Source organism: Anolis sagrei, chromosome 2 (assembly GCF_037176765.1).
Source record: "Anolis sagrei isolate rAnoSag1 chromosome 2, rAnoSag1.mat, whole genome shotgun sequence".
In the NCBI taxonomy this organism is placed as follows: Eukaryota; Metazoa; Chordata; class Lepidosauria; order Squamata; family Dactyloidae; genus Anolis; species Anolis sagrei.
Window position 1 is genome coordinate 128,136,115 of NC_090022.1, and position 16,636 is coordinate 128,152,750.

The following is a 16,636-nucleotide window of genomic DNA, read 5'->3' on the forward strand; positions in this document are numbered from 1 at the left end:
CTTCTCTGTGTAGTCTGACATGGTGGTTGTTAGAGTGGTCCAACATTTCTGTGTCCTCAGATAATATGCTGTGTCCAGGTTGGTTCATCAGGTGCTCTGCTATGGCTGACTTCTCTGGTTGAAGTAGTCTGCCGTGCCTTTCATGTTCCTTGATCGGGGTTAGGGCAATGCTGTGTTTGGTGGTCCCTATGTAGACTTGTCCACAGCTGCATGGGATAAAGTAGACTCCTGCAGAAGTGAGAGGATCCCTCTTGTCCTTTGCTGAATGTAGCATTTGTTGGATTTTCTTGATGGGTCAGTAGATAGTTTGTATGTTGTGTTTCCTCATCAGTTTCCCTATGCGGTCAGTGGTTCCCTTGATGTATGGCAAGAACACTTTTCCTCTGGGTGGATCTTTGTCTTTACTCACGTGGCCTTGAAGCTCTTCTGATGTCTGAGGTGGAGAAACTGCAGGAAAACTTTAGATCAGTGGTTCTCAACCTTCCTAATGCCGTGACCCCTTAATACAGTCCCTCATGTTGTGGTGACCCCCAACCATAACATTGTTTTTGTTGCTCCTTCATAACAATCATTTTACTACTGTTGTAAATCATAATGTAAATATTAGATATGCAAGATGTATTTTCATTCACTGGACCAAACTGGGCATAAATACCCAATTCACCCACATGTAAATGCTAGTGGGATTGGAGGACGATTGATTTTGTAATTTGGGAGTTGTAGTTGCTGGGATTTATAGTTCACTTATAATCAAAGAGCATTCTGAACTCCACCAGCGATGGATTTGAACCTAATTTGCCACACAGAACTCCCATGGCCAAAGGAAAACACTGGAAGGGTTTGGTGGGTATTGACTTTGAGTTTGGGAGTTGTAGTTCACCTATATCAAGAGAGCACGGTGGACTCACGCAATGGTGGATCTGGACCAAACTTGGCACAAATACTCAATATACGCAAATGTGAACACTGGTGGAGCCTGGGGGAAATAGACCTTGACTTTTGGGAGTTGTAGTTGCTGGGATTTATAGTTCAGCTACAATCAAAGAGCATTCTGAACTCCACCAACAATAGAATTGGCTCAAACTTCCCACATGGAATCCCCATGACCATCGGAAAATACTGTGTTTTCTGATGGTCTTTGGCGACCCCTCTGACACCCCAGGTTGAGAAACATTGCTTTAGATAGATGGATGGATGGATGGATGGATGGATGGATAGATAGATAGATAGATCAGGCCTGGGCAAACTTGGGCCCTCTAGGTGTTCTGGACTCCAACTCCCACAATTCCTAACAGCCTCAGACCCTTTCCTTCCTTCCTTTTCTGCTTAAGCAGCTGAGGGGGAAAGGAGCCCCCAGTGGCGCAGTGGGTTAAACCCCTCTGCCGGCAGGACTGAAGACCGACAGGTCGCAGGTTTGAATCCGAGGAGAGGCGGATGAGCTCCCTCTATCAGCTCCAGCTCCTCATGCGGGGACATGAGAGAAGCCTCTCACAAGGATGATAAAACATCAAAAAATCATCCAGGCGGCCCCTGGGCAACGTCTTTGCAGACGGCCAATTCTCTCACACCAGAAGCGACTTGCAGTTTCTCAGGTTGCTCCTGACCTGACCAAAAAAAAAAAAAAAAAAAAGCTGAGGAAAGGGCATGAGGCTGTGAGGAATTGTGGGATTGAAGTCCAAAACACCTGGAGGGCCTCAGTTTGCCCATGCCTGATATGTATATGTATATGTTTGCATTTTAGAGATACGTGTAATTAGATTAGAGATGTGTTGGTGATATAGTGAAATGAGTTTATATTATACAGTAACACTGTTATATAAGGTTTGCCTTTGTCTTCATGTGCCTTTATTTATTTCACTATGAATATCAAGACAATACAGAGCTTATGGCATGGTATAGTGAAGCATATAATATTAAGGTAAAGGTTTCCCCTGACATTAAGTCTAGTCGTGTCCGACTCTGGGGATTGGTGCTCAACTCCATTTCTAAGCTGAAGAGCCGGCGTTGTCCATAGACACCTTCAAGGTCATGTGGCCAGCATGACTGCATAGAGTGCTGTTACCTTCCCACCGGAGTGGTACCTATTGGTCTACTCACATTTGCATGTTTTCGAACTGCTAGTTTGGCAGAAGCTGGGGCTGACAGAGGGAGCTCACGCCACTCCCTGGATTAAAATTAACTAAGTGTATTATTAATAGCATTTCCCAAGCAACCAAAAACTACATTTATTTATTTATTTACATTTATATGCTGCCCTTCACACCCCGAAGGGGACTCAGCGTGGCTTACAAGATATATAAACATACAATATATTATATTATTAGCATAGTACAATATCAGTATTAAATATTACTCTATTGCATTATACCATTATATTGTAATGTTATTAGTAATATTTCAAGTAATGTAAAAATATAATTATAATATATTATTATAATGTATTGCATTACATTATAATATTTTGTTTTGTTTTGTTTTCTCTGTGTTAACAATTAGAAGACTCCTGAGATTGCATTGCCTTGAGTCAGGCAGCCCAAGCGGTGGCGAACGAACTGCCTTGGTTCTGCAGTGTGGAGGCGCCCAAGAAAGTCCCTTCCCGCCGGAATCCACTCCGGGCTTTCAGGTGGTCCCTCGGGCAAGGGCAACCCAGAGCGGAGCGCCCCCTGGCGCAGACGGGCCCGCCTTATAAGTAGCGGCGCGCGAGGCGCGGAGGTACAAAACCCGGGCGGAGTGTAGGGAGTGGACTTGGGACCTGGAGCCCGGAGAGGACTTGGCTGAAGCGGGAGTCGCGGAGATCTAGGAAGCCCGGGACTTGCAGAAGGTGAGCTCCGCTTCGGCTGGTCGCCCACTCCCGAGTTAGGAAGGACAGCCAGCGGGTTCAGGGCGAGAGAGGGACGGGGCGGCAGAGGAGGAAGAGAAGGACGAGAGGGCGACTCAAGGCACGCTGCTTGGAGATTCTCTGCAACGGAGATTCTCATCCCAGCAAACGCTGCCCATAAGTGGCCCAGAGATCCGTCCTGGAGGGAAGGGGCTTCATAGAAACTTGGGGGGCGTCAACCATAGACGGTTTATGCCTCCAGATAACGGGATGGGTGAAATCTTGGAGCTGGAAGTGACCCCAAGGGCTATCCAGTCCAACCCAATCAAAGCACCCCCGACAGATGGCAATCCAGCCTCTGCTTAAAAACAGAGAATGCGATTTCACCATTCTCCGAGGCAACACATTTCACTGCCGAACTCCTCTTACCTCGGGAAGTTCTTCCTAAAGTTTGGGTGGCATCTCCCCGTAATCTGAATCCAGGGCTCCAATGTCCAAATCAAAGCACCCCCGACAGATGGCCACCCAGTCTTCTTTAAAACCTCCAGGAAAGGGGACTCCACCATGCTCCAAGGCAGCATATTCCACTGCTCTTACCATCAGAAAGTTCTCCCTATTGTTTAGGTGGAATTTTTTTCTCTCTCCTGCAATTTGAATCTCTTTCTCCATTGTGTCCTAGGAAATTCACCACACTAGAGAAGAAATCCACTTAAAATCCGGCTTCTGATTCCTGCAGAATTCTGGAGTTTGTAGTTCAGGGAGGAGCCTTTAACAGCCTCACAAAACTACAAACCCCAGAATTCGGCAGGAGGTAGAAACTGCATTTTAAGTGGATTTTTTCTAGCCTCCAGAACAGCAGAAATCAAGCCTGACCCCTCTCAATGGGATGCCCCTTGAAATATGTAAACTTTGCTCTCATGTCCCTTTTTAGCCTCCTTTTCTCCACCCTAAACATCCCCAGCTTCCCACTCAGGGTTGCCCTCTTGCCAGGATGGTTGTGAAGTATCTGTAGAGAAATGGGGAGTGAAGAGTGCATGCGTTCCTGTATAACTTGTCCTTTCAGCCCTAATTTTTAGGAAAAGTAGGAAAATTGTGATATCATGTAACAGGATTTTTGTTCCTGGGTTGTAAATGCCATTTCCTCATTGGCTCTATCATAAAAGCATAGGAAAAGTTTATTAAACTGCAAAAATAATTATTTTTGCAAGACATCCTGCAGCACATTTTGCTCTAGTTTTTCAATGACTCTCTCAAAGAGCCTCATCCAATTCAACATAGTTTGTGGCAGCTACAAATGCAAAATTTCTGGAATATAACAACTACTGGAATATAACAACTACTATAACAACTACTTTCAAAGTAAGGACTGCACAATTAAACTGGAAATACCACTTTCAAACCAGGAACAGAAACATTTTCAAACTTGCTTACATATTGTTATTATTTTACACTACAGGATATAGAGCAGGCATGGGCAAACACCTGGAGGGCCGAAGTTTGCCCATGCCTGATATAGAGAGTCTAATCCCTGCTAGTGACTTTGCATAGTTCAGTCAGAAGCTGGTCATTATTTGAGGTCACGGTGGTAAACAAAAGGAGTGTGCTGTCAAAAGTCCCTCCAAAACAGGACAAAGTTCAGGATGAGTCGGGATGTCACCCAGCTGCCATTAGTCCTGTTCAATTAATCTGCTTTTTATCACTAATTCATACTTAGACGCTTCCAGACAATGATTTTCCCAAAAAGAGTTGTGTGCCTATTAAAAAAATCCTAATGGTTTTACTTCCAAATTAGGATTTTATTCTGCAGACACCCCCTTTTCCACTTTTAATCCCTCTTTAGGAGCCCCCAGTGGTGCAATGAGTTAAACCCTTGTGCCGGCCAACCAAAAGATTGCTGGTTTGAATCTGGGGAGCAGGGTGAGCCCTCTGTCTGTCAGCTCCAGCTTCCCATACAGGGACATGAGAGAAGCCTCCCACAGGATGGTAAAACATCTGGCCATCTCCTGGGCAATGTCCTTGCAGAAGGCCAATTCTCTCACACCAGATACAACTTGCAGTTTCTCAAGTTGCTCCTGACATGAAAAAAAATTCCTCTATATTTTTGCACTGCCATGTTTGTCTCTTTTCTTTCTACTAAATCAACAAACAAACTGTTAAAAGGAGATGCAGAGTGTTTATTGGTTGTAGTTGGAGCCTTCAATCTGTACTTTTCCTCTGTGCAAAGAAAAAGGATAGGAAAAGCTTCAGGAAAATATTGGACGATTGCAAATGGAAGGCAGTACCATCTAGAGCTGCCTCCCCTCATGAAATCCCATAAATAAGGTTGCAGAACTGCACAAAAAAAAATCTAAACTGGAAACACCCGCAATATAGAGCAGAGATCCTTGTCATGGAAACATATGTAAATATTTATGTAGGTTGCTTAGGCTGTATCCATACTGCAGAGTTATAGCAGTTTGACACCACATTAACTGTCATGACTCAATTCTTTGGGATTTGTCATCTTGTGAGATGTTTACCCTTTTCTGTCACAGAGCTATGTGGCCACAATACATTACAATTCCAAGGATATAATAGGACGGAGGTACGGAAGTTAAAGTGGTGTCAGGCTGCTGCAGTTCTGCAGTGTGGATCTCTCTCAGCTAATGAAAGCTCTCAGCTAATGAAAGATTCCACCTGAACATTAGGAAGAACTTCCTGACTGTGAGAGCTGTTCAGCAGTGGAACTCTCTGCCCCGGAGTGTGGTCGAGGCTTCTTCTTTGGAAGTTTTTAAACAGAGGCTGGATGGCCATCTGTTGGGGGTGCTTTGAATGCAATATTCCTGCTTCTTGGCAGGGGGCTGGACTGGATGGCCCATGAGGTCTCTTCCACCTCTATGATTCTAACTTTATTCTATCAGTCTCAAAGGTGCTTCAGGATCCTTGTGCATACTGATATTCCAGACTAACACAGCTGTAGCTTTGAGCTGTAAATAGCTAGTTCAAGATGAAATACATTTTGAGAAAAGAGATGGGCTGATGATCCTATTTCTGTTGCATTGCACATAAGTCTTTGAAGAGGATCTATCTGAGTCGGGAAGGCAGAATAGACACTTCTCCATTTAGCAAGGAGAGACTGTCGGATTCTGTTCTGTGTTTGATAGGGGAAGTTTACATTAGATAATGGCTGTTAGTAGCCTGGTACCATCTATTGACTACTGTAATGCGTTATCTTTATGTCATGTGTCTGACAAATCATACAAGTTTTAGGCTGTTAATTGATTAAGGCTGCAGATAAGAAAAAAAAACACTCTGGAAACAAGGTGGCTACTTGTATTTGCATGCATGTGTTGTGTTGTAGCAGGCAGCATTTCCGAAGAAGGTTTTTCACTGTGACAGGCAGACATCTAAAGAAAAGGGAGGGAGAGAGAGAAAAGTCCCTTATGATAGCAGTTGCCATTTCAGATTTTAAATTCCAAAATATTTGCATAGGTTTAAAAGTTTGGTGCTCAGTTAATTGGGGGCACCTTTTGTCAGTTACATTTTTCTTCTAATAGACCCCAACATTGTCTATTCCCATTGACTATGGTAGTTTGTAGTGCTATTAGAATAGCAAATGCTATTAGCATAGTAAATGTCGGGTCAGTTTTGTTTGTATTATAAACACTGAACTCTACCAGACTGAGTTTGGTGTTTATAATAAAAAGTAAAATTGTTGTTCTTCACCAACATATACAACCCTCTGAATGAGACCTCCAAGTAGTGGCTTACTAAAAACAAATATACAGTTTGAATTAAGGAGCAGAGTACATCTAAAGCATTGGTTCCCCGACCTTTTTTTGAACAGGGACCACTTTGACCGGGGATCACTCTCCAACATTAATACCAATTGGGTTACGAATCAGGTTTTGGTCAACTTTAGATTCGGTTTGGTTATATGGGGTGCTGATGCAGAAAATTTCATTGGATAGACCACATCAGCTCTAGTTTCTGATGCAGAACATACACCACCCAGTAGTCACCATCTGCTCGCCCACAGAAAACCATACTTGATAATCTAGAGCTGATGTGGTAGTAGTAGTAATCTTTCATGGGTAGTCAGCCTCTCCCATCTCGACATCCCTGTTGCCTCTACACTATAACAGGGTTTTGTGAGACTAGTTGCGACGTGGTTTTGAGGTAATGGTGAGGTCGCAAACCATACTTCCATTCTTGCAGACCAGTAGTGGTCCATGGACCACAGGGAACCAATGATATACCCTAAAGGTACCTCAATCTGGGATTTTTTTCCATATTAAAATGGAGCTTTCTCATAAACATCCATTCCCGCTTCTTCCATTTTTTGTTTGAACAGCTTAATTTGGAGGAGCAAAACAACTGGGAGGTAGAAATTTTGGTGATCTATTACAAAGCAGCTGAAGATGTAGTGGATCCTGATCTACCTGCTATTCATTCTTGTAGGGAAGATAGAAAACAACTCCTTTTCTTCCTAACTCTGATTTTGAACTGGCAATCACAAGATAGGTAAAGGTTTCCCCTTGACATTAAGTCTTGTCTTGTCCAACTCTGGGGGTGGTGCTCATCTCCATTTCTAAGCCAAAGAGCCGGCATTGTCCGTATACACCTCCAAGGTCATGTGGCCAGCATGACTACATGGAGTGCTATTACCTTCCTGCCAAAGCGATACCTATTGATCTACTCACATTTGCATGTTTTCGAATTGCTAGGTTGGCAGAAGCTGGGGCTAACAGCAGGAGCTCACCCCACTCCCCGGATTTGAACCACTGACCTTGCCATCAGCAAGTTCAGCAGTTTAACCCATTGCAATACCGGGGAGCCCAATCACAAATTAGATATATTAATTCTCCTTCCAATGAACATATATTAAAAGGATTGAGGAAAAGCCACATTTAACCACCCCCAGTTGTAATGAGAACCCAGCATTTAAAGGAGATCAAGAGTGAGCAAGTTCAAGTGAAATGACTTCTTAAGTAAAACTATCTTGGATTCTGTTTTCTTTGACAAAGACCAACAGGAGCCATTGTGTTTTACAAGCTGAAATGACTCAGTGTCATCTGGTTCTGAATATAGCCCAAGGTTAATTCAGCCAGACAATAGGAATTAAAACAAGAAAGAAGAGAGACGGAACAATTCTGTTTTGCTAGATATGCCTATACAGCTACTTATTTAAACACAGACACATATGCCCTGCTGTAAATGTAGGAATGATGGTTGTGGTTTAACATAAATTGCTTCTGGTTCTAGTTCATTTGTATGGATTACTGTCTGCTCCCATCCAAACTGAGAAGAATGTGCTTCACTTTCAAAGGGCGCAAACAATGCTGGTGAGCTTTGTTGATCCATTGTGAAGATGAGTGAGGAGAAATCCCACCACAATGGGGTTGCATATGTACTAGGACCAATGACAATATCTCAGAGTAATCAGCAAGCCTTTGAGTTATCCAGAACCTTTCTTCACATTGATTATTTTGCAAAATAGTAAGGTATAAGAGAGGGAAAGGGAACACTCAGCATGATGTTTCAGCCAAAGCCCCAACGTCTGCTCTTTCTAACAGTCTGACAGCACCATCGTATTATCTATTCTGAAATAAGTCCCATGGAACAAAATGGAACTTTCCAGTTGGAGATGAAGGCATTTTACTACGTAAGAAAAAAGAATTGTGCATTCGTGTCCTGTCCCCCCGCAATTCATTCTTATTTCAAACATGGGCGCTTTTAACATAGTGTGATTATTGGACTATGATTTTACTTTAACAGCCATTACATCCTATGGATTGACAAAAGGGGCTTTGGAGTTCTCATTTGTTGCCCCTGAGCAAACTACAACGAACAGGATTCCACAGGGGTCCCAGCCAGTTATACCCTGTTTTTCTGAAAATAAGACAGTGACTTTTATTAATTTTTGCTCCCAAAGATGCACTAGTGATGTCTTTATTTTTCCGTGAAGAGGAATTCACATTTATTGTTGAACCAAAGAAGAAGAACATTTATTATATACTGCACAGTAGTTTTCAGTATATAATAAATATACTGGCCCTCAAACACAGGGCCACAAAAAATAAGGGCTGTAAAGTACACTTTACACACTGTTACTGTTCCTGGACTTCTTGTACAGCAGGGATTGTATTGCAGCTTCCAGCCAAAACTTTGGAGCATGCTTCCAAACAAAAACTTTGCTAGGTCTTACTTTTCGGGGAGGCCTTACATTTAACAATTCAGCAAAACCTCTACTATGTCTTATTTTTCGGGGATGCCTTATTTTCATGGAAACAGGGTAGTAGCATCATAGTGCCATAACCTTGTAGTCAGGTCTCTACATTTGCGAGACCTAAGAGCACAGGGCACCCCAAAAAGTGGGGAAACTGTAATCAAAGCACTATAGACCAGAGCTTTCCATACATTTTATGGTACATCATTAATTTTTGAGACATGCATCGTTTTGTGACACAGTAATAATAATAATAATATTTTTTAAACTTTATTTATACCCTGCCCTCTCTCCCGGGAGGGGCTCAGGGCGGTTTAGTTTTACTGACAAAGCACAGGTTAAGTCAACTCCCTATAAGAGATACAGGCACATAAATTGTAATAACGATATGTACGGGAACACAACGTATCTCATGAAATACTTTCATTTATATATATTAAATATAGAATGAATTGCTTAATTCACATAGATTCAGAGGTTTCTCAGGGATGTTTGCACGACACACCCATATGCTAACTTGTCATGACACAGCATTTGGAAAGCTGTGCTCTAGTTTCTTCATCTGAAAGTTCACCAAGGAGTTGTGTCGGAGGACCTGGAGATTCCATGTATATGGTCAATGAATAATCAAATCCACAAAAGTTAAACCTGTAAATGTGGAGGGCTGACTGTAATGCCAAAAGGGTAATGTGATGGGATAGTGTTTTATCCTACATATTGAGACTTCAGGCTAGTATAGTGTATGGGGACTGCCCTCTTGCCCTGCTCCCCGAGGCAACGTTCTCACTCTGCCCAAGGATAAGACTAGCTCTGGCTTTTTCTTCCAGACAGAACTACATCTTTTGTAATGGAATTCAGGAGATCTTGTTAGGACACAAAAATCACAGACCTATATGCACATCGCAATAAATCCCATTGGATTCATTGGGTGGACAGGTGTAGGAGTTGTTAGGGTGAAATGGTATGCACATTTGGGGACTTACACCCCTTTGAACTAGGAGCCCCTGGTGGTGAAATGGGTTAAACCCTAGTGCAGCAGGACACTGACCAAAAAGTCGGTGTTTCAAATCCAGGGTGCAGGGTGAGCTCCTGTCTGTCATCTCCAGCTTCTGATGCGGGTACATGAGAGAAGTGTCCCCCCCAAAGGATGGTAAAACACCCAGGCATCCCTGGGCAATGCCCTTGCAGATGGCCAATTCTCTCACACCAGAAGCAACTTGCGGTTTCTCAAGTCGCTCCTGATACGGAAAAAAACAACAACCTTTGAACTCAGTTATCTGAAAAACAAATTTACATTTGTATTTTCAAGCTATAAAGACAAGGCAGTGGATGGTTCTACATTTTTATAAACAGCACAAACTGTTCTAGCTATCTTGCATGTTAAGATGGCTACAAACTGCATACTTTTCCTTTTCTGCAACTCCTATTTTGCTTAATGTTCAGGATGAAGAATAATGTGAGAAAACTTGTTTACGTATCTTCGTGACGTTCTCCTTGTTCCTAGGAAAAGCATTATCCAAGTGTGGTTTTTGGATACACTCAAACTTTGTACGTATATGTTATGGAAAAAAAAATGTGATGTTTGATATTTTGTATTTCATATCCCAGATTCCTGATTCTCCCTTCCTTCCAGCAAATCTATGACCTAATGACTTTTTGCAGAGTAGGTGCCTGTTGTCCCCATTGCTGGGATTGTTCAGTTTGCTCTGCTTCTTAACTGTTGTGTTGACATTTACAGTGCAGACTTCATCCGGCTTTCTTGTGTTTGTAATATTAGATTAAACATGTTTATACTATAAAATCCCAATATTATAAATAATCTAAAAATCCACATTCACATCTTTATACACCCACACACATTTTTAACTGGGAGATGGGAATGGAAACTTTTTAAAAATCATGTTTTCATTTTTATCCTAATAAAAATTAAATGTTATACTTTTCTAGATGTTTATTTCCCTGCCCCCTTCAGTCTGTCACATAACCACAACAACAACAACAAATTGTATTTATTACCAGTCTCTCATGATTGCTCGAAACGAAGTATAACAAAGTCAAAAACATATGAACATAAAATATATACAATAAATTAAATAGATAAAACCACAAAAATATAAAAAAGCCTTGCATCAAACACAGATGCAGAATTGACATATAGTAGCAATAGAATGTCAATCAAAGCACATGATTGAAAGTTGACTGGGTAGGCCTACTGGAAAAAATGGTTCTGAATCCTATACAGTCCTTGACCTCAGATTAGTCAGAAAAAAATTGGAACCAGGCACAGACATGCATCTGGTGGTTGTTGTTTTTAAACAAAATTACTCAAAATAATCCCCAGGTCCTTGATATGCTAAAACAGTTTCTCAAACTGCGCCTCCTGATGTTTTGGATTTCAGCTCCCACCATTCCTAACAGCTGGTAAACTGGCTGGGATTTCTGGGAGCTTAAGTCCAAAAACAGCTGGAGAAGTACAGTTTGAGAAACACTGTGCTAAAAGAAGTAGCTTGACTTTCAGTCACTGATCTTTTCAAATACTTTCCTGATTCCCAGGCCCACTACTAAATGCTTTCCCCACTTTTCCCCTTCTTGTTGAGATTTAAGCCAAGTATCTAAAATGCAGTCATGCTGGCTACATGACCTTGGAGGTGTCTATGGACAACGCCAGCACTTTGGCTTCGAAATGGAGATGAGCACCAACCCCAGAGTCGGACACGACTGGACTTAATGTCAGGGGAAAACCTTTACCTTTACTATCTAAAATGTTAGGAGAACTATAGAGCCTTTAAAGTTAGAAACAGCCCTGGATTATGATTTGGATGACGTGATTTTAATTGATGTTTAATAATTGATGTTTTAACTCTTTGGTTTTAATTGTAATTATTTTAATATATGTGTATGGCATCAAATTGCTGCCTGTTGTAAGGCCACCCTGAGTCCCCTTTGGGTGAGAAAGGCAGGGTATAAATATGGTAAATAAAAATTGCAGATTTGAGGAAAATATACAATGTATGGAGGAAAGAAGCAGAAAGAAGAATAGATTAAAATATATACATAATCTAGCAAGTTGAAAATTGTCTCCTGAGCATTGTTGGGCTAGCCGCCATAGCAACATTGAGGAATGCTGGGAATTACAGTCCAAAACAAATAAAGAGCTGCATTGTTCCCACCAATGGTTTCAATTATGAAATTGAGAGAGAGGGAGATGCAGTCGTTCTTGTCTGTTGAACGAATGAAGCCCTTCAAGGTAGACGGAGTTTCTTAAATGTCTGTTTTATTTTCTACCCCCAATAGATGTGTTCATCTGGAGGCAGCCACTGACAGGATGTTTGCCATCCATTTTTCCAATGCTTCCCAGGCACTACCAACCACACACCCGGTGAACAATTCCTCAAGCTACACTGTGCTGGAAAAGTCCCCGTCTTCTCCTGCTTTCCCTATTTTCTCTATGACTCTGGGAGCCGTCTCCAACATTGTGGCCTTGGTTATCCTGGTGCAATCCTATGCCCGTTTTCGACGTCGCTCCAAAGCCACTTTCCTTCTTTTTGCCAGTAGTCTGGTGATCACTGACCTAGCAGGCCATGTCATCCCAGGTTCCTTTGTGTTGCATCTGTACGCCACGCGGCGTGGCTGGGCAGCCATGGACCCTTCTGGAGCCCTCTGCCAGTTTTTTGGAGCCTCTATGGTATTCTTCGGACTCTGCCCTCTTTTCTTGGGTTTTATCATGGCGGTGGAGCGCTGCGTGGGCATCACCCGCCCTTTGTTGCATGCTGCCTTGGTCACTCCAAGACGGACAAAACTTTCCTTGCTAGGATTGTGGGCTGCTGCTCTAGCTATTGCCCTGATGCCCCTCTGTAGGTTTGGGACCTATGTTAACCAGGCCCAGGGTGCTTGGTGTTTCATCAAGGCACAGAAGGTGGAAGCATGGCCAGAGGTGGCCTTTGCCTTACTCTTCTCCTTACTGGGCTTGGCCTCGCTGCTTGCCTCCCTGATCTGTAATACGTTCAGTGGACTCATCTTAGTGCGGGCTCGGCTCCGTGGGCAACGCAAATGTGGGCAACGTCGAGCCAAGGCCCATGACATTGAGATGGTGGTGCAGCTGGTGGGCATCATGGTGGTTTCCTGCATCTGCTGGAGCCCCTTGCTGGTGAGTATTATGGGAGAAGGAGGAGGACACAGGAGTAAGTTGAAATATTGGAAGCCCCTAAAAGGGAATTGGCAGGGGTATCTGCAATGGTAGCATAAGAGAGGAGAGACCAGGGAGACTTTGAGTGGTCTTCTAGAGTTGGTGGTTAGAACTGATGGGTGCTTAGACTGCAGAAAGCATCTTAATGAACAATGGGACTCTGAATTGCCATCTTCAAGAATCCTAATTGAGAAAAGGTGCGACGTTTCTGCAATCCAAGAACCAAAACAAATTGACAGCATCCATGGTTGGCAACCATTTGAATGTCGTGGGGACTCCCTGGTATTCCCCCCCCCCTTTTTTCTCTTTTTTTTCAAAAATATTTTTTTCCAGTCTAGAAGTAAATTGAAAACTTTGAAAAGCTCTCACTGGGGCCTGCAACAGCCCCAGGAGGTCATAAGGGATCATTTCAACATGGTGAAATTACCTCTTATGATACTTCAAGGATTTGGACCAGGTAAATCTTTTCATAAGAGAGATTTTTTAGCTTTTGAACACTTGAGGGTTTGCAATTACCCACCCTGATTTAACTACATCATGTCCAACCAATCCCCTCTCCTGACTGGTTCACAGAGGCGTTTTGGGCCAGGTAAATAGTGATTCATGGACCCAAGCAAGAGAGTCCCTCCTCCCCATAAGTTAAGCAGATTCTTAGATTCCTCGTGTTCTTCCATGAGCTGTAGTCAATGAGTTAACCTCCCATCTCTCAGTTGTGCCCAGAGGAGCTAAAAATCCTTACTAGACAACCACATTGTTGCGTGTGGATGCCAGAGTAACCACTAGATACAATTCTATGGTTGTGTGTGGAGGATTTTAGGGCCACTGGAGACAGGTGAGGTGGTAGGATGCTAAAGGACTCCTGCAGACGTACTTATTAGCTTCTCACACTGGTCCTTCTCTCTTCTGTTCCAGGTCTTTGTCATTTTATCAGTGAGCAACTCCCATGGAGATCTGGATTATGGCAAGCTGCTGTTCCTTGGAGTGCGCTTGGCTTCTTGGAACCAGATCCTGGACCCTTGGGTGTACATCCTGCTGCGGCGTGCTGTGTTGCGCAAGATCCTTGCTGTACTTCTGCGGCGCTCTACTGCCAAGGGGATCCGCTTTGACCGTTGGGAGGCCAGCTCCTTCCAAAGCTCCGAGCGTAGTGTTGCTGCTGGCCGCATGTAGCATGGGTTAGACTGCTAAAGATTGTGCAAGGAGCACTTTGCCCAGAGCCTCTGTGGAAATCCTGCAGAACAGTCTCACTGGCGTCCAACATCTGGGTGCTTTGGCTGGTGGTGCTCCAGTATGGGGGACAAAGGAGCCATTATGCACTTCTTGGTTTACACTAGCACAAAAGGGGTGTCTGTGGGACCCAAAGCTGTGGTGTTGGCCAGGTTGGAATTTCCTTGTGAAAGAGGCACCTTTTGAGTAACTTGCCAAGGAATGTTGTAACCCTTTTGTAGGGAAAGGTCATTACTGGGTGGCGAGTGAGGATGTGTTCAGATTTCAAAAGGTCCTAGGATCAATTCCTGGCCCCTGAGTTATGCAAGGCCTGGGAAAGAGCTCCACTTCAAGTCTTGGAAAACCACCAGTATTTAAAAAATATTCTTGGCTGCATAAAGCAACAATAATGACTCATTGCAAATCAGTTTTGCATTTTCTGGCAATGATGGGGAAGAATGCCATGATTCAGTATATACTGAATGCAGGCAATGCTTCCTAATGCAAGCTGTGAACCCTTGCCTTGCTTGAGATCTTTATAGCTGTTAGGGCCAAAGTTCAAAGTAGCAGGATGCTGGTGGTCCAGAGCAGGTTGCCATCTCTGACTTCCTTGTAGGATTCAATTGCAGCCTCTCCAGAGAGCAAGGGACATTCGTGGATTGGTTCCAAATCTAACAGATGGCAGTGGTAGCCCAAAAGGTGACCCTGATTTAGCATCCTTCCTTTTGCTATTTGGTTCAGGCAGTTTATTTTCCAGATGCAGGTGTGGGACATTTTGAGCATTCTGCTGCACCTGCTGCCTTGCAATGCTCTGGTCACTCGGACCTCATCAAGTCCTTTCCACATCCCAATGAAGAGGCTGCTGAATTTCTGTGCTGTGCATGGAAAGCCAGACATAGCACTTTGCAACTCTCTTGTGCAATAGAGGCAATCTGTATAAGTGTCCTTGTACCCACCTTTCACACTGTGCTAGGTGCTGTGCATGAATCTGTTGAAGAGGGCAGCTCTAGGGCACATGGGTGGCATTTCTTGAGATGCAAATGTGGGCATTCCAGGAAGCCCCTGCATAGGTGAAGTGGGCTAGAAATGTACTCCCCAAAAACACCTAAAGGTTATCTTGCACCCTTAAAGGCTTTGCACTTTGGAGAAAAAAGCCTTCCAAGCTTGGTGGGTTCCTATGGCATAGTGGGAGAACACTATTGGGCCCTGCATGTATCTCACTCAGGTGGGGGCTGTTGAGAAGTTTGCACCTTTTCGGAAGAGTGGGCCTGATTGATGGACTAACTGTTGGGTGCCTGTGGATATCAACAAATTTGTACTCTCAGATGCTGCAGACTGGCTCCTGGACTGTGGTGCCAGGGATGCAAGGATCTGGAGCAGATAGCTCTGCAGACTCTAGGAGGAGCTGCGTCTGGGGCATCCTAGGACTCTGGCCTATGAGCATTGTTCATTAGCGCTGGTCGCTTTGCAATAAAGCAAACCTGAAGAGTACCCTGGATGGTTGTGCCTGATTTGTTTTTGTATCACTGACTTGGTCCCAAATTCCTGACTCTGCTCTATCACTCAGTTGTGAGGTCTCTCTGCCCTGCCTGTTGTCCTTTCCTCTTGGGGGTAGTGTGGCTCATATGGTAGCTGCTGCTTTGGTTTGGGCGTATGTGTTGGAGGTTTGGCCAAGCCAAGTTGAAATCTGGCAACTGGCTTCAGCAGCAAAATCTTACACAAAGCAGACTATAATGCTCCATCATATAGTCCCATGCCTGTTTCCTGCAGTCTGTTTTATTTTTTCACTTACAAGCTACAGAAGGGTATCCTGCTGCTCTACTTGTTCCAAAACTTCCTCCCCAGAGCTGTCAAGCTCAGGAGGGACAGTCACTGCTACTGCCCAGCAGAAAGGAGAAGAGAAAACAGTTCAGACCTTGGCAAATGTGTTCATTTTGGCTGAGAGGGAGAAGGAAGTGGGAGTGGATTCAGAGTGCACTGTACTGTCCCTGTACCTTGGAGCTATATCATCTGAATTGACTCCCTGCCAGCAAACACTGGCGGCTGGGGGGGGGGGGGCTCTGAATGTTGTGAAAAGGGCTAGAGAACAACTTGCACACCATTTTAAAAAATACACATGGCTTTAAACATTTGAATGTCACTAACACTGAATTCAGGCATTATCCCAGACAGAAGAACAAGGGTATGGGAGGCAACCCTGTGACCCACCTCTCATGTTCAA

General features: G+C 43.6%; 1 protein-coding gene across 1 annotated transcript; it reads left to right on the forward strand.

The window, feature by feature from the left end:
* The first annotated feature begins 2,738 nt into the window (after positions 1-2,738).
* Positions 2,739-15,906, forward strand: PTGER1 (prostaglandin E receptor 1). The gene is made up of 3 exons (XM_060764393.2): positions 2,739-2,821; positions 12,321-13,173; positions 14,125-15,906. Exons 2-3 carry the CDS (start codon positions 12,352-12,354, stop codon positions 14,377-14,379), a joined length of 1,077 nt encoding a protein of 358 aa, XP_060620376.1. The 5' UTR covers positions 2,739-2,821; positions 12,321-12,351; the 3' UTR covers positions 14,380-15,906.
* Positions 15,907-16,636: the final 730 nt, after the last annotated feature.

What these genes read in the sequence shown, in the direction of transcription:
- PTGER1 (XM_060764393.2), top strand. Translation starts at nt 12,352, where the DNA reads ATGTTTGCCATCCATTTTTCCAATGCTTCCCAGGCACTACCAACCACA. An exon ending in TCTGCTGGAGCCCCTTGCTG is followed by an intron (nt 13,174 to 14,124) that starts GTGAGTATTATG and finishes CTTCTGTTCCAG; the next exon opens with GTCTTTGTCATTTTATCAGT.